General features: G+C 41.7%; 5 protein-coding genes across 5 annotated transcripts; 4 read left to right on the top strand and 1 right to left on the bottom strand.

The window, feature by feature from the left end:
• Positions 1 to 407: 407 nt before the first annotated feature.
• MELLADRAFT_34986 (family 5 glycoside hydrolase) lies at positions 408 to 1,677 on the bottom strand (the record flags this gene model as incomplete). Its single annotated transcript, XM_007408034.1, has 5 exons — positions 408 to 485; positions 558 to 740; positions 801 to 1,136; positions 1,238 to 1,326; positions 1,407 to 1,677. 5 exons carry the CDS (start codon positions 1,675 to 1,677, stop codon positions 408 to 410), a joined length of 957 nt encoding a protein of 318 aa, XP_007408096.1.
• A 2,781-nt stretch (positions 1,678 to 4,458) lies between these two features.
• Positions 4,459 to 7,110, top strand: MELLADRAFT_34923 (uncharacterized protein; the record flags this gene model as incomplete). The annotated part of the gene is made up of 10 exons (XM_007408167.1): positions 4,459 to 4,532; positions 4,696 to 4,758; positions 4,838 to 4,905; positions 5,054 to 5,166; positions 5,265 to 5,323; positions 5,429 to 5,667; positions 5,734 to 5,818; positions 5,896 to 6,052; positions 6,199 to 6,542; positions 6,624 to 7,110. 10 exons carry the CDS (start codon positions 4,459 to 4,461, stop codon positions 7,108 to 7,110), a joined length of 1,689 nt encoding a protein of 562 aa, XP_007408229.1.
• Positions 7,111 to 8,232: 1,122 nt separating this feature from the next.
• Positions 8,233 to 9,778, top strand: MELLADRAFT_61794 (uncharacterized protein; the record flags this gene model as incomplete). Its single annotated transcript, XM_007408168.1, has 3 exons — positions 8,233 to 8,348; positions 8,420 to 8,529; positions 8,607 to 9,778. The coding sequence occupies 3 exons, from the start codon at positions 8,233 to 8,235 to the stop codon at positions 9,776 to 9,778; spliced, it is 1,398 nt and encodes a 465-aa protein (XP_007408230.1).
• A 5,628-nt stretch (positions 9,779 to 15,406) lies between these two features.
• Positions 15,407 to 16,048, top strand: MELLADRAFT_123582 (uncharacterized protein; the record flags this gene model as incomplete). The annotated part of the gene is made up of 4 exons (XM_007408169.1): positions 15,407 to 15,678; positions 15,748 to 15,798; positions 15,868 to 15,894; positions 15,964 to 16,048. The coding sequence occupies 4 exons, from the start codon at positions 15,407 to 15,409 to the stop codon at positions 16,046 to 16,048; spliced, it is 435 nt and encodes a 144-aa protein (XP_007408231.1).
• Positions 16,049 to 16,899: 851 nt separating this feature from the next.
• MELLADRAFT_104913 (uncharacterized protein) lies at positions 16,900 to 17,567 on the top strand (the record flags this gene model as incomplete). The annotated part of the gene is made up of 3 exons (XM_007408170.1): positions 16,900 to 17,008; positions 17,143 to 17,452; positions 17,522 to 17,567. The coding sequence occupies 3 exons, from the start codon at positions 16,900 to 16,902 to the stop codon at positions 17,565 to 17,567; spliced, it is 465 nt and encodes a 154-aa protein (XP_007408232.1).
• Positions 17,568 to 17,904: the final 337 nt, after the last annotated feature.

Below are 17,904 nucleotides of genomic sequence, written 5' to 3'. Positions count from 1 at the left end.
CCGTGCATACCTTTCAAAAGATATTTAAAATATTTGGAGTGGTTTGGTTTCCTCAGGAGAGAAAGAGTACATTCTTTATAGTACATTCTTTATCATTTGTAGAATACTATCAATACACAATAAATGTACAGAGGTGCGCGCGACTCGGTGGTGAAAAGAAAGCTGAAGAGGACGTGTGTTCGCATATCTGGATGCTCGAGCGTCTCGAAGATTTCTACGCAAACGCTGCTTTTGACGCGTTGAATGTCGACTGGTCTACCAATTTGTTGCCCTGGGTCATATCGAAGAGTAAGGTCAGCAAAAGGGAAAATTGAAACAAGATGACATTTGACTGACCACTCGGATGGTTGCGACTAGAGGGTAATCCTGCAAAGGTCGACCAGTCAGTGCAAAGCACCAAAACAATACTAATAGCAAAGAAAAGGACATACCGCAGCAAAGGAACCCGCCGCCCAAACCAAGGTTCCAACAACGGTAGGGTATGCCTATGAGTTACAAGACAATCAACTTGAGACTTTGACATGCTATATAGAGTTCTTGAAGGGAGGTGAGCTTACTTTTGTGGCTGCTGTGACAAACTTCGATACAATGTCACTGCAAGATTTGGTGTTACCACCACCCGCTTCAGTTATAAATACTTGTCGTCCACCATTCTTTAATAGAGTAACAACAGATTGAAGCTCTGCGATGTGATCTTGTGTGCATTGAGTACTGGTCCCGGATCCATCTTGATCGAAATACTATCGGTAAGGGTAAAGATCAGGATCAACTCTCTCACAAGAAATCAGACAAAAACTAACTTGATGAATCTCCAAAATGAGTCCTGTGTGCGAGCCATCTGGGTTCTTGATCGCAGATAATCCATTGTTGTAATCACTCGCAAAAGTTGCCAAATGCTGGTAAGCGTTCCCAGGAAGAAGAATATTGTTATTCGCACCCGCCTTTCGGATTGCGGTCACAACAGATTGAATGACTCCAAACCATACTGAGCTAGTCAAGTCATGAGGCTCGTTCATCAATCCAAACAATACTTTTGGTTGATCCTTATAATGAGCTGCCAACCGAGTCCACAGATCCACCAAGGTGTCTGCACCTAGGTCACTCTGACCAACAACTTTTCCGTCGCGTCTTGCGTACTAGGATTGATAAAGAGATAGAGAAAACAAGTTTATGTATAAGTGGTACTGTCAAACAGAAAGCGGGCCTGGGAATTGGAAATGTGTGGTACGCCACTCACGTTGTGAAGATCAATGATAGCAAATGCCCCCAATTTTGTAGTTGCCATCACATACTTATCCAACAGTGTAAGATAGGCTTGATCCAGCGCTCCTTTGATTGTCGGCTATGAAGACAAACAGAAAAAAGAACAATCATTGTATCAAACACCATTCAAATGTTATAACTACGAGCCTTGTCAGAGACATCATTTACCTGAATGTATTGCCAGCCAATAGGGAATCGAAGGGCGTTGACCTTACCGGTAATGAAATGTGGAATCTGGTCAAGTGGTGGTGAGACATAGCTCCCACTCTTCCCGCCGTTGGTGTCGATGCCGAATTCTAATCCGGCGATATTGACTCCATTCATGCGTGGTAATGTAGAAACTGCAGTTGCTGCGCGGTGCTCTAAATTTTGCTTATGCCCAGAATTAGGCTGGATAGATCGACAACTTGCCATACAAAATAGCAAAAACCCCAACAAGATCATTTGTTGTACGTTGTTATACATACTCGACGTTGAATTTGTACAAAAAGTTAGACTTAAATTGATGTGACGGATGAAAACGGTACCAAAATATAGGAACAAGAGGAGAAGATATTCTATATCTATGAGTCTTGAGGGATTTATCTATGACAACTAATGAGAATGAGATGATAAAGAAACTGAGACTTTTGAAGTCGAAGATGAGAAACACCCGTATTTATCTGAAATAGAAACACATATAATTCGTACTACGTTATCTTCCTTATTGGCATCATGAAGAAGATAATGGTATGCGAATAAAACCATGCCATCATATCTCAATCAATGACTCTTGAATGAAGAAGATAATGATATGCGAATAAACCCATGCCATTGAGCGGTTCCAGAGAAAATTGATGCTCGTCGATCTTTTGACCAAGCTGCGGCTGCCCGAGTGAATGTATGAAGAAGGTCACGTACTCCGAGCGTTTGCCTTTTTTCGATTTCAGCTCCGTCTCTCCAGCTACCTTGATAAAATGGCACTGCGAGTTTGGGTGTGATCGCTGTCCGGCTCATTGTGAACCATGAGTAATCATCGACAACTCTTCTTTGGCAGGACCGCAGCAGAACGTGACTCTGATGTGACTTTGAAGGCATTAGAGAGAAGGCGCAGATTCGAGCGATTCGTTATTACTATTTTGTCGATATGGTACTCGTTTTACCAGATTTTTCACGTTTTCGCTTGCAAAGTAGACAAAGGACCACTTTTAGACGTCGTGCACAGTCCGATCAACTTTAACATTCGTTTTAAAACGTCGAGCCTCCTATAGTTTCAGTGAGGCTCGACGTCATCTACACAGCCGATGACGCGGGCAAACGCAGCATTGGGGGCTTTTACGCAGCCAGTCCTTTTGTTAGTGAAGGAATAGGAAGGTGCTTTTCTATTCCTTTTTCTGCTATCGCTATTTCTGTTATCTCGTGATGAGAAAACTGCGCAGGACGTCAAAAACCAGTCTATTTTCTATTTGGAGACTGGTTTAGAGTGCACATCACTGGATTCAAGTGCTCATCTGCACTTTAATCGAGGCTTTCAAGGTGCCTTTCACCCAGATGACACGAATGATAGCTATGGGTTTGCCCACTTGAAATATGTAAAAGAGGATTTGTAGAAGGGGGCAGGTGAAATCGGGCAGCCAGGATGAAGTTTCAATCATCGGCATGTCATCGAGGTATCTCAAACACCAGGCATGGGATTAGATAGGTGACTGAGTGACATCCACAAGGCTGTCACTCGTCCTATAGTTTAACCTTCCTGCTGATACCAAAGCCAAAAACCACTCTAATGTACTTCAAATAGTAACGAATCGCTCGAATCTGCGCCTGGTCCTTATTGATAATCAGTCCCGGCTTGTCCGGGTATGCTTCCATGTGTGTCCCTCAGCAGACCCTCCCAATTCATGAAAATCCTTTGAATCTGCCTGGGATCTTCACGTTGCGCAGAAGCTCCCATCATCCCAGGATAAACTTTCTTTAACATCCTGTGATTTCAAGTAGGGCAGAGCCAATTGTCTTATGTTTCCCAGATGGACCGATACAATCAGATTCTTCCAGTACATCAAGATCCAACTGAGACCGTTATCAACCTTGAGAAAATCTGCCTCCTTGAGTTTTTAAGAGGCCTTGTGAGCTGCTTGCTGACAAGATCCAAATTGGCAGTTGCACCAGAAACCAGTGATGTCCATGGCTTCTAACACTGACACGATGTGAGTTTTTCAAAAGGTCAGCATATGACTTTTGCTGCTTAAGATTTCTGACAAAAATAGAGACCAGGCGCAGATTCCTAGGGTTTTTTTGCTACTATACTATTACCATCAATGATGGCGAGGTGAGATTTTTCTTAATTTTCCAGTCTTTTGTTCCGTGTGTTGATGTTTTCTTTGTTGCCCTAACACGATTCTCTGCTTCAATCCCTACATTTGAAGTTTTTCAGAAATGGGGTATGATGAATGCAATTGGAGAAGTTCTCGGTAGAGAGACCTTGCTTGCCAACACACCAATGACAAGCAAAACAAATGGATTTTGTGAGTTTTGCAAGCTTCTTTGCATCCTGAGACTCAATTAAGCCTCGATCTTGTGTTCTTTACGTGACTGTTGTGGCAATCAGATCATTTAGATTTCATTTTGTATGAGGAGTGGTACCTATACAAGTTATGTTTTCAATCTCAAACTGGTTACATTTTTTGATTGAAATAGATGAGTGGACGCATCCAGAGGATGCATAAACGAGGAGGGTCTCTCTCAATCACAACCTGCACTCTGTATATGTATCGACATTTCATATTTAGAGTTTCTCAGACTGTACAGACTCATCCAGGCTTCACCCAGGCTCACGAACAAACGAATCGCTACATATTTCACCCATGATAGGATTGAGTGTGCTTCTATCCAGATCAGATCAGTTGCTGCGAAGGATCCATACATGATGGCTGTTCAAATTCAAAGTCGAAGTGAATGAAAAATACTTCGCAGCGAGACCCGAGGAAAGTCATCAAGAAAAGCACTTCGACGCCATTTTTGCTCACCGTTTCACACGACCTTCGCCTTTGATTAGATTTGGATCGCATCCTCCTTCAGCACTCATCCTCACTCATCCTAACGCAAGTCATCTGGATCCGAACGTCTATCGGAACAACGATGTCCTCCCCCAAACCCAATCAAACCGAAGGCTCACCCACACTCCATCAGGATGGCATACCTTGGAGCCAAAGGACTACGATGTATCAGTACAAGCCATTCCGAGGAATGTATTATGACCTGAAACGGAGGATACCGCTCTATCCCAGTAAGATGTTCATTTGGCCGATTATCCAGAGTAATTCGTCTGAGCTAAATGCCTCTTTCCGTTCATCGCTTGGTGTTATCTTATATGTCAAGGTGATTGGACATTGGGGTCAGTAAATCGTCAAGGATCAGGCCGCTCTGCCATAGTCTAATAGCTTTGTTCAATATCAGTTTTCGGTCTGATAATCTTCCTCAGGTCATTACCGCGACGATTCGAATGTACTTTATCAACTTGTATGCGTCAATCCCGATTATACCTTCTGAATCGACCACCGTTGACGTTACTTGAACGCTTTTGGACTTTAAAATGCAGGATCCCAGCTCTTGCTTATATGCTGGATATGAACGATCGAACTAACGGATATTATGGTACAAACGAGGGTAAGCATGTTTCATGATGGCAACTTATCAACTGTATACCCTGAAATCGAACCATCCTGACATCTGCTCATGTAGTCATTCTGGGTAGGTCTCCTCCGTTATTTCTAAGCTCAGTTTGCATGAAACAACGGACTCACTTAACTACGAGGGTACATTTCAGCCAGTGCACTCGCTGCCATAACTTTCGCCCTCTTTAGCGCCCAACCCCTCACGATAGTGGGAGTCACAGGTTTGATTAACTTGTTCAATTACACCGATTATGTACAACCCTCCCCTTTCGACTTCATCCTACCCATTGCTTAAAGAATCACCTAATGCCCGGTACTTTCTCACTCCTCGGGCGACTTTTCTACTCACAGGATATCGTTGTCAAAAAATACGGAGTCAACTATTCACAATTTCAGGCGTGGATGTTGATGTGAGCTCATCAAACACTCTCAGCTCGGTCCCTACTATGCTTCCTCATTATTCGCGATTGATGCTAAAACGATAACTTTTCTCAATCCGTTTCCATCTCACTCAGATGGGCTGCTATATTTCATTTCGCAATGTCGATATTCAATCTTTGTGACTACACGCGATTTATCACCGATATGACATCTGAGACTTTTGGCTTGTATGTTGGAGTGATTTACATACAAAAGGGTGTAGAACTTTTGGTACGCGAGTTTGACCAAAGCTCGGCTAAGGGGTGGTTGAGTGTGGTAGTGGCTATGTTGTTTGCATTGTCGGTCTATTGGATTGAGAAAGCGGGACGCAAAGGTAATTTACAACAATTTTTTATTGATCAAAAGCACACAATATAACTTCTTGTGCCATTCTCCCCAGGCTTTGGACCTCTTTGGGCGAGGAGATTGATTTCAGATTACGCTTTCGTACTCGCCTGTATCTTTTACACCGGTTTTGTTCACATGTCAGTCTTTTTGCATCTCTTTCTGGCCTTATGATGATCTTCGGTAAACTCAAGCGCAATCTTTTTATCCTCGTCAGCCCTGGTTATCTGAAGTCAGCTGACTTAGACAAGGTCCCTATCACCCGCTCATGGTATCCGACGGCCGATCGCAATTGGGTAGTCGATTTTTGGAACCTTCCCACGAAATGGGTCTTCGTCTCTCTGCCATTCGGATTCCTCCTCACGCTCTTATTCGTCAGTTGATTCTCATACTTGATTTTTCTCTATTTTCGTCCCGATCCATAGAAAGACTACTTGTAGAAAATCCTTCTTCTCTTGAAGCATTGACTCACGCCCACTCTTCTTCTTTTCGATTGATGACCTCGATGATGCGTAACCAGTATTTCGATCACAACGTCTCTTCACTCATGGCACAAGCTCGTCAATTCCCTGTCGAGCGGCCTGCAGGCTTCCATTGGGACTTTTTTGTCTTGGGTATCACGACTTTTGTATCAGGTTTATTGGGACTACCAGCCCCCAATGGACTTGTTCCCCAAGCACCTGTACATACAGAGAGCCTATCGATTGTGAAACAAGTTAATGCGGCCAATGTAGAGGGCGTAGTAGACACGGAAATAGCAGACTTCAAGTTGGTTAGGACTCGAGTTGTGGAACAGAGAGTCAGTCATCTTGGAATCGGCCTCTTGACCCTTGGAACAATGACGCGTCCACTTCTAGTAGCAATGTAAGTTCAAATACCTCCGCCTCAAAAACGCATCTGTCATCTTGACTGGTGTTTGATTCATGATCTTTTGGGCGGATTTAGTGGAACAATGCCTCGAGCACTTTTTGCTGGAGTCTTCATTGGTGTAGGATGGGCATCAGTCGAAGGAAATGGAATCGTTCACAAAACACTTTACCTATTTCGTGATCGGAAAACACTCGTTCCGAACAAAGGATTAGGTAGAATCAATCGATGGTCAATTACCAAATTTATAGGAATTCAATGGATTGTCTTTGCAATCATGGTAGCCATCTCACAAACAATTGCAGCTATCGGATTCCCTCTAGTAATCATTACCCTTATTCCATTACGAGTTTATTATGGCCCAAGATGGTTTTCAGAATTCGAACTCGAGGTACTTGATTCACCCACTGCAAATGCTATAGGAGTGATGCTCAGTATCGGAGGAGAATTGGGTGGAAATAAGGATAATACTTCTAATTATGGTCTTGAAACACTCAATCGGGAAGGTCATGGTTCAGAGCGAGAAGGTATTCCTACTGCACCTGAAAAATTACATACTGCTTAATTATCATTTCTCTTTTGTTGTTTATCGCATCGTCCTTTGTGAAGCTTTCTTAAAAAATTACATCTATACAAGCACTTCTTTTCTCTGGAAGCATGTTTGTTGTAGTCAATTACTTGGGGCTTGAAGTCTTACCAAAATCAAAGCGTGATCGTCTCACTTTATATCAATTTAATAGAATGTTGCTTTTTTGACTTTGTCGCTTCTCGAAGTCTATCCCGCGAATCAAAGTGTATACAGCATCCACTCATTCAGGGCGGCCCCTGCAATATTCAATAGCGGGATGCCACATGTAAATGACTCTACTGTCGAGATCGTAGTGGCTTTGGATATACATCTTTCTTCACCTCGCAGTATCTGCCGATGACTCCTGATGACTCGTGTTTCTTATCAATCATGCACCGCGAAAAAACTTCGGGAGCTGCAGTGACAGTGGATACAATCAATGTCACGAACTTGAGTAGCTTGGCGGCGCAGTTCGGGACAAGCTGTATAAAATATGAACCCGATGTCCATGTAACGTCATCTGGAATCTGGCTCCTCATGTTTAGAATCACCAGAAGTAGCCTCAACTTTTGCTCGTCTTGAGCTTGTATCTTACGCAAGATATCCTTGGATCAATTCAGAGGCTTCACCTACACGGATTCAGAGATTTTGTTAAGCGCAATTGGATATTCCTCCCTGTTCATCCCCTTCAAGGCGTCGGGGTCAGTTTAAGGCCACATGTGACTCGGTGATCTTTGTTTCATGTTTTGTCAAGTTGCATAAAGTACGAGGCATAAAAGCACCGAGCGTTCAAACGTCTTGACTGCCGATTTGATACCAAGATAAAGGACGCGCGATGGTACTGCGCCATGTTATTTTTATCTTATTTCATAGTTTCATGTATTCAAGTCTATCAACCTGGATGCATCCCCGGTGGGGAGCGTAGCGTAAACAAGTAGAATCATCGGTATAAGTGTCTGAGTCGGCTACGGCGGCAAACACCGGGAAGTCAGGCATACGGAGAAACTGATGAATACCACGAATCTCAAATCAAAAACTGACTTCACATCGTTCCAAGAAATTGAATTTTTCCACTCGAAATCTAAATCGTGAAATCCTGATCAATCCACTCTATTCATCATGAGACGGTTCAATTTTCTCAAAGGATTATGTCTCGGTATACTACTTTTGCCGTTTGGCTCACCTACTATCAAACGTCGCTCTTTGGAAGGAGAGTCAAGCTTGGATTTCTTAACGTGTGTAATCTGTACTTATTTGCTCACCCTCGATAACTTCAGTCCAGGGAAACTGATTGAGGTGTACTTAGAGATCATCTCCAACCCGAACTTGAGATCTGGTCTTGGAACCAACTAAGAGATAGCGAGGAGACAAATCCTACCGTGGAAGAACTTGAAGAGGGAGAGATGGAAGAAAGAGGTAAGAGATTACAAGAGTCTAACCAAAGAGACTAGAGTGAATTCCTCGTGGATGTCTGACGGAGATTTTTTTTGTAGAAGTGAGACCTGTCGCCAATTTGAGATGGAGACCATTGAGAGAGGAACTAGTGAGCGTTCTTGAAGATTTGAAAACTCAAGGGAAACCTTCAGCCTACGTGGAGATGAAGGTACCCACATACCTGATGAACAGACTCATAGAGCTTGATAAAGCAATGCGGCGCGCAGAGTGGGGGTCGGCATGGGAAACATTCCGCGCTTCTGCTAGGGGAAGCCTACCATCGTATTGGGAAAGATCTATCAAAGCTCAAGTTGAGCAGGTCAAGTTGATTGAGGGTTGGCAAGCTACCAAAATACGTGCAAGTGACAATCTGAAACGTTGTATGGAGCTTTTGAGGGCTGAAGAATATTGGCCGGTCTTCTCTGGAATTGAATACGAAGCTATCACGGAAACAAAGGAATTGATTGAAAAAATGAGTCATGAACATCATGGCCTTGATTACAAACAACTACGTAAATTGATGCCCCCCAGAACCCTTGAAAAGAGGCAAGCTAGTATGGAATATATGGCACATCGACCAGATATTATTTCTTATTGGTATTCGGACGAAGAGCTCAAAGAAAAAGAAGAAAAAGGATATGACACATTGTTGATGATGAGGATTGAGGAACTTTTATACATGGCAACTCAACTCGACGTAGAACCTTCAAAAGACAAAAAGGCATGGAATATTTTTGCAAACCTTTTCAGGATTTTGCATGGTGGTTATGTGACTGATGTCAACAGCATGAACCCTTGGAGATTCAAGTCCGATTACTGGCCTGTGTCAGTTGAATTTCAGCTTTTCACAAGTGGATTAACTCCACACTCTGACAGATTCCGCAACGGCTTTCAAATGTTATTGAGGCACCTTGACAAAATTAAGAAGATTGATAGCAAGTCTATGGATCATGGTGCGACCAATCTTGCTGGCTTGTTGACAATGGCAGGAGATTGGTCTCTTTCAGATATTCTCTTAGGATTACACAATGGTGTTAATTTGATCACGTTCCACGCTTGCAGCCATCATGCCAGAAGTTCATACATCCCCAACGCGGCTCACTTGAGAAGGGAGACCGGGAATGTAGCACAAGCATACAGAGTTATGGGTTTCCTCCAGGCTCGCATGAAATTACGTAAAGGTGATACACTTGAATCGTATAGGCCTTTAAAGTCACTGGAAGTGCGATAAACTAGAAGAATTGACTTCAAAGTGCTGGAGATGGGGGGGTTCAATGTCTGATATTTTATGGGTTACGAGGTCTTCGCTGGTCACTCCCCCCATTGGTCTTGGTCCTTGTGATGGTTCTTTGTCTTACCTCACCTCCAAACCTGCTCATTCCCACACTGAAATAACATGCCCAAAACAGCTCACTTACACAATCACATCCCACCTTTGTATTTTACCACACATTCAAAATCACACTGTTACATTCTCTGCTCATCACCCCCACGTCATCACGGTTCATGGAGTTTGATATGCTATCATCCAAAAATACTTGCAGCATGCATTCTAAGTGCACATATTTGACAATTCAACTCAACCCATAAACTAACCATCATCTTGTAACTATTGAAGATCTATGTAGCACAAGTATGAATTATGTGGTGTGACACACAGCTGATATCAAAGCCAGTTTCAGCTGCAAGGTTTTTCTATTTTTACTGCCAGCATTAAAGAAGTTCTTGGATGGGAACACGGGTCTTAAGGACCAACTCCCTTTCTGTTACTGTCAAACAGCTTCCTGAATATTTCCCAAGTAGCCATTTTGATATAGTCAATTGTTTGAAATGTTTGTCTTAAACTGAACAAAGTGACAGAATGTGTTACATGTGATTTGCTTATCTAGATGAGCCAATAAGTGAGTGGCCCTGTATGTAGCTTCTAGCTAAGGATTCACTCAGATGTTTGCACATATGTTGCATATGCCTTATGGCTCAGATATGCAGTGTGAGCTGATTTTATCACCCATCCTGCTCTCAACCATATTCCTGCCTAAGGCTTGTTCCAACTAAAGAATCTATTTAATGCTGGCTGTGTTTTTTCTCCACTCTTGCAGCATCTTGTGAGGGACTGTCTTGTGTCTGAGCACAAAAAACACTCCAGTCTCTCAAAAAAGGATGATCATGTGCCAAAACCTACTCCCAACAAATTGAATAATCATTTGTGTTGTAATTTTAATCATGTAATGACTCAAAACTTGATAAAGAAAAATCTGATATGTGCTGAAGAAAACAGATGGTTGTTAAGCTTGAAAAATCACAGCTTTTGAATCATCTTTTGTCTTCATGTGAAGGATGTCATGTCAAAAGTCATTCAGGATTTACAAAAGTGACAGCTGAACAGTCTGGATCAATGATATATGTTTGTCTTGCCAAAGATATCTATTTCATCCATATGTCTGCAAGTAGTGCCAATTACAGTCAGTTCTTGATCAAATCACAAAACTCAGTCAGGAAATTGGAAATACCATAGAAAAGAAGATAATCAACAACCCAAACTATAGCTGACATGTGCTTAAACCCTTGAGTAATTCTGTTTTTCGACAGATAAAAGATGTATGAGGACTCTGTTGAAGACTTGGTGAGAGACTAGGACTAAAGGGTGATCTTATTATTATACATATAATGGGATCTCAATGTGAGGTTTATGCAGTAACCTCTGATCACCACAGTATCAAATTGAGTGAGTCTCAGTACAAGCATCCTCAAAACACCTTGGCAGAAGCTGGTCTCAAAGATGTAGTATGCCAGTTTTTCAGCCTAAGTGGTCTTGAGGAGGACAATATAAATTTTGGAATGTGAGATTTCTGATGGTTTCAAGGGATGTGGGTGATGTTGAGTTGGTTATGTGGGGAGGAGCAGTGTGGCACAATGTCAGATAAGCCAGAGTCAAGTGTGTGGTGATGGTAAGTATTTGTGGTGAGTTGCATGTCATTGTGGAAGCATTGTTAGCTTCTTACCTTGGAGGGAAACAGATATTGGTGTAACAGTTTGTTAGGAATGGTGCAGTCATGTGTGGTGCAAACCACCACAGGGTTGTTGGATGAAGTGGGTGTGTGTTCAGCTATCTCCTTTTAGTAGTTCTGTATAGTTTTTTCCCTTTTCATTGTAGTAGTGTTTCTAGTCTCTGTATTTTCTTTATTCTTAAACAACTACTATAGTATCTTCTTGTCCTCATAGTGTTTGAATTACTATTGGGTTCCATTGCATATTGATTTGCTACCTTGTTATATAATCTTTCTGTGTGTTCCTGGTTTTTGGTCATTCTCTTTATATATGTATTACTTTCTCATTAATTCTGTTGCCCATCTCTTATAGAAATTATTATCACCATTCATGACTATTAGAAGACACATAATTTTATTAATCAGACCAGAAATATATCTGATGTTTAAAGACCAGGCCCAACCTCCTGTGCATAAGGCCGGCCATCACAGTGTGGAAGTGAGAACTGGACACAGTTTTCCTGCTTTGTGATTTTACAATATAGATTATAATTCATGATTCATCTTATTTGGTTTTCTAAACTATGAGTACATCTTTGTATTCATGAGCTGGCATGTAGATCATCCTTTTCCCAAACATGCAATGATCAATTTACACTGGGAGGAGAATTCTGTAATTTGAACCTGAGTGTGCACTGAGTGGCAAAATTCTCCTCTCAGTGTTATCTCTGCAATCATGTGGGGGCTGGATACACATTGGCTGCTCCTGTGTTCAAGTTTGGAGGACTAGAGTGGGGGTTTGTTGAAAAAAGCCTGAAGTTTAAATATAAAAAAGGACACAGAAATGCACCTACCTGTGCCAGATTAGACCCCTGTTTTATTGAATGACACAAGAGTGTTTTCTTTTTTGATTTCTTATCTCTTATCTATGCATATATTGGATGGATGTTTCATTATCTTAAAAATGAATCAAATTCAATAAAGTGGACACACAGGAAACCAAGAAATATATGCCTGTGGGAAGACTGATTACATTCAATACAGTTTCTGAGTCAAAACACAGATATAATGCCAAATCAAAACATTTTGGCTCATCATGAACTGTGTTGAATAAATTGAGTTTCCCCATGGGAAAATTGCCTCTCATTTCTGTTGTAGGTAGTGTGTGTACACAACTGCACCACAGCACATCACATGCCAGTTGTATGTCCTGTAGTAGATATAGACTCTTCACCTTTGTTTCAGGTTCCACCTCATCATCAGTTGTGGAACCACAGGCTTGGAGTAAGAGCTAGGATCTTCTGCAATGGTCCATTTATTTTGAGGGTTCACAATTGGACCCCCAACCTCAATTTTCTGGTGTAGGGGGTTTGAAAACAAGTGTGTGCACAACAGTGCACTCAAATTCAGGTGTTTTTGGGTGGAACCACCTTGGTTTAATGCTACATATGCTTTACTCTGATATTAGATGCATCAGAGTTCACATGGTGGGGGTATGACTTCCAAAGAAAGGCATGCTGGTGGAGGGGGTGTCAAAGCACACCTATAAACAAATAAAAAAATTGAAGAATTGGAAATATTGAAAGGGAGAACAAAATGATCATTTCTTTTAAATAATTGTATTACTTGAATAAACATCAGTGAGAAATATGAAAAACAAATAAAGCATTCATCTTCATCCCATGTTCCGTTGTCAGAATCAGAACACACTACCATGACATCTGTAAATACTTCAAATTGTAACTATTGAACAAAATGATGTCAAATAATGATTCTATGTCACTTTGTTCTTCATTTTTGAGTTCTGCTGAATCATTGTAATGATCACTGTCTTTGAATTCTTGGAGATGGTTGAGGTCTACAAATTGTACATCTTTTTCAATCTCATATCTTTAATTGGACTTTTGACTGTAGATAGGGCACTTGGGATTTTGGCTTGAATCTTGGAGGAGGTGGGGTGTAAGAAAAGTGCCAAAAAGTCCAAGAACAGAAGAAAAAGCTCAAAGCTGGTTCTGGGAAGTGCCCACCCTATATTTCACCTTTTTATACGCGCCCACGCCTTGGCACGTCCAAAAGGCGCGCTTTTTGCGCTACACCCCCACGTGAATCAGAATCATCATTAGGGGGGCTCAAGTCAATTTTTTTTACTACTTTTATCGTAAAAAACTTTTCCCAATTGCATAAAATTTACGCAAAATTTTATGCAATTGGGAAAAGTTATACGACATCCCAAATTTCTTTGAGCAGTAAATTTATGCAAATTTGTGTAAATTTGCTGCTCAGAAGGAGATCCAAAAGAAATTTTTACGGTCCGTTTTTACGAATTGGGAAAAGTTTTTACAGCACGGTACCGTAAAAAACTTTTCCTGATTTTTTAAGAAAAGGCCGCAAAAATTTTGACTTGAGCCCCCTTATTATCCCTTTTTAGGACCCTGGAATGCGCCTATGGATGTATCTGACGAAAATCAGGACCTTTTGTTGGTGATGTTTTTGGGCACTAAACTTCACTTCACTGATCAACCTACAGGAGTTTAAACAATGCGCCAGAAGCAGGCCTTTCAGCTACACTAACTTTTAACCCTGTAGCTCTGATACTTTCTGAGATATCTCAATGTAACAGCCAAAAAAGGCCCATATTTGGAAGGTCCTAATCGGACCTTGGAGGCCGAATTTATTTTTGCACCTTTGCAAGTTCCGTCGAACTGAGCAACGCTACAGGTCTACGACCAGGCTCATTGGATAGTCCTGTCCCATGCGCATCTTTTTAGGTGTCTGGGGCTGCGAGGCAGGTAGTGGTGTGTAGAGTAGCACCCAAAAACCAAAAATCGGGTTTCATCAGATACATCCATAGGCGCATTCCAGGGTCCTCCTTTTTTATGTGTGTTTGGTACTTATGATGAGTGCACGTGGTGTCAAGAGCTCCTACAGGCCCCCAAGATCTGGAGACTCTTGATCAAAATTTAAAATGTTTTTGCATTTTGACCCCCTAAATGTGCAAGGCCCCGCACAATAGGTGGGCCATTAGGGGGTCTCAAGTCAATAAATTTACGGTATTTTACAGTCCAACAAGTTGTCCGATGTTGCAAAATATACCGTAAATTTAAAAAAGTTGGGACACCTTTTTGAGGTGTCCCGAATGCTGTTGACCGTATATTTGCAGAAAAAAAACCCACCGTAAAATTTAAAAAACTTGTCCGTTTTTTAAAAAGTTTCACAAAAAAATTCTGACTTGAAACCCCCTATTGTAGATGCTCTAACCTTATCTTTATCCTATATATGATAGGTAATGCAGATCATTGGCGGTTGTGGAACCAATGCCTTGAAGTGAGAGCTAACCTTACCTTTGTCTCATTTAAGATAGTTCCCTGTATGGGGCTCCTAAGGACTATTACACATTTCTTCTCGTACATTTCTTCGTTTATCAGTTTGAAGGAAAACCATTGCATCTATTTTCGAGAACAACTGAATCATCTCTCAGTTTGGTTCTTATCAACGGTCGCTCGACGAATCAATTTTCAGAAACCACGAATCATATTTGAAGTTTTCGGAGCGTGCTGCCAATCTTTTTTATATTGATATGGGTTAGCAAACCCATCGGATACTCCGTGATCCAGTGATGAAGCGGAAGTCTATTGGACAAAATGTGGACATGAATGGGGGACTCAAATGCAATTGACTACGAAATTGCAGACAATCAACTTACTAATACAAGAGATGCGATATGTCTCGGTTCCATAACACGAGCTTGACAGAATCCTCCAGTTTCAAAGGATTCCAACACTCAAAAGCTGAGGACTGGGAACCTCAAAGAACTTGCCACTCTCTCTATCATAGACTCGAGCCAAGTTTTTAATCAGTTTACTTCATCCATTATGAGTCATCAAAAACTCTTGAAAGCTTTATGTCTGGGTACTTTCCTTATTGCGCTAGCCCCTTCAACAACTCAGAAACCCTGGGGAAACCTCTCAACAAGGGAAACACCTCTACTGAGCCTCGCAGCCCACGAGGATAACTCGCAGGTCGGAGAAGTTTCCAGCGCATATGAAAGAACCCCAAGCCTAAGCTCTGCAAGTGTAAATTACCCGGGTGAAAATCATGAACCATTGGAACAATCACAACTCGACTCACCGATTGCTCATTTGGAGTGTGTGATATATACCTGTTTATTTCACATTTTTCAATTTGGCTGAGCAACTGATTGTGTATCTCGTAGAGAACATCTCAACCCTGGGGCCGCAACTTGGAACTCGTATTCTGATGGGATGTGTGTAAGATTTACTTTTTTATTCTGCATGTTCAATTCTCTTAAACAAGTGATTGGTCTTGTTCATAGAAATGCTCCCAAAAACCAAGACTCAATGTGTGTGAGATTCACTTTTTCATCGAGCATCATTCAATTCTGTTGCTCAACTGATTGAAGTTTTTACAGGGAAAGTGATGTGCCCCTAATGCCTTACTGCCCCAAAGGCTATGGAGAGTCAACACCAGACACTGGAGACAGTCAACAATGGTAGAAAATGCAGAGGTTGATGGTTTTGAGTGGGGCTCGATAAATGTGTGTTTGCGCTCATTATTGACAAATCATTGCCACTGAGGTTTTGGATCTCTGTCATCGCGGCTAATCGCCTGCACAAGGAGATCTGATTCATAATAGTGTTTTTCTGCTTCAAATGTACACTTAATTGGTTTAATTTGTTTCCCCTCATGTTCAAGAGCATCAGACCATGGAGGGCAAAGTAAAGCTTATGGATGTGGTAACAGGTGAAATTCATAAAGACAGCGCTCATAGAGCACTCGCCCAAATCAGAGAGAGAGCAAGCCTCACCCTTGATCTTCTCTGACCTCGATGTCATCCGGTGACTTTGAATATTGTCTTTTGTCAGAGAGATTGTAGATCCCTGAAAGCGATACACAGAATCATTGTGAGATTTACCAAAACCAAAGATCACCTCAGTGGATACTAAGTTTGATTACTGTTCCACTGATTTAGAATTAGAGAATATGAGTGGACCTTTGCAGTCATGATCAGATGTTTAAAGCCCGAAAGCATTTGACAAGGAACATCACATCCTTTTTCCGGGGGCAGGACACACATTGGCTAATTCCGCGGTCAAGTGAGTCTTAGTGTTGTAGTAGAGTTTTCTTGATGTAAACCTAGGATTCGGATATAAAAAAAAACACGGCAAAATGCCCACGGCTACCATCATCCTCAGTCTCGGCTCGCGACCCCCGGTCTCCACAGGCTTTAATGCGTTCGGCGCTTTTAGCCGAAATTTATTATGAGTCGTGCCGGTCAGAGACCACATCGGCAGGCTCCTCCAGACGAGTAATAAAGCGCTCACTTATCGGCAAGCGTATGAATACCATGAGTTTCGAGTTCACCAATTACATGAGAAAAGTCGGCTGCGGAACTCGCTCTTATCTGGCTGCAAAGTTACAGAGAAATCAATTTGAATGGACCTCAGGTCTCAAGGGTATTGTATTTCAATGGATTTAAACATCTATGGAATGGGGTCTGGGCCTGGAATTTTCTCGCCAGTCTCACATCCAAGATTCCGCGAAAAGTTACTTACTTCATCCATCATGATGCTCATCAATATTTTCAAAGGTTTATGTCTTGGTGCATTCCTTCTTACCTTAGCCCCTTCAACCAATCAGAGTCCGAGGTTTGAAAAGTCCAATAGTTTCAAATTAGTAAGGGACAATGGGGTATACAAAGTCCAAAAATACGATGGCACAACTAAGCCAAAAGCTATCAAAGATGCTGGTCAAGGGAGTTCTCAATATCAGAAAGACGTCAAAGGTATAACTTCTTCCAATATTTCGGAATTACAAACCAGAGCTCTAATGAATACTCATGTATCCACCCATTATTCACTGCCAAACTCTCAAGATGAAGGTCATATAAAGGAGCTAGAGTGCGTGAGATTTACTTTTCTATCATGCATGTGCTAAAGCTGTTGCCTCATTGATTGATATTCTGATAGGAAGCATGTTAACACTCAAGATCCCAAATGGCAAGAATGGCAATGATAGCAACCAAAAAGTGATTAATAGCAAACAAAATGTAATGCACTAGCCAATGTCAAACAACGCACAAAGGTAGACACAAATTGTTTTGTGTGGGAGCTGGATAGGTCAATCAAACTGAATTTCAAAGCTCCCTATTGGCATAGACTTGTTATAAATCTCATCCTTCACTTCTTCATCTTAGACTCTATTTCCAAAATGGTCTTTTGTTCTCCACTAGCATTCTCAGCGGCGGGCGCCGCCTTGAACTCCATGGGCAGTGCATCCCTACATCAGCTTACATGCGAGTATACCTGCGCCTACGCTACGCATCATTCCAGGCCAACGTGCTCATAATGAC

Source organism: Melampsora larici-populina (genome assembly GCF_000204055.1).
Source record: "Melampsora larici-populina 98AG31 unplaced genomic scaffold MELLAscaffold_11, whole genome shotgun sequence".
NCBI lineage: Eukaryota > Fungi > Basidiomycota > Pucciniomycetes > Pucciniales > Melampsoraceae > Melampsora > Melampsora laricis-populina.
Note: the sequence above shows the minus strand (reverse complement) of the source record. Positions and strands in the feature narration are given on the sequence as shown.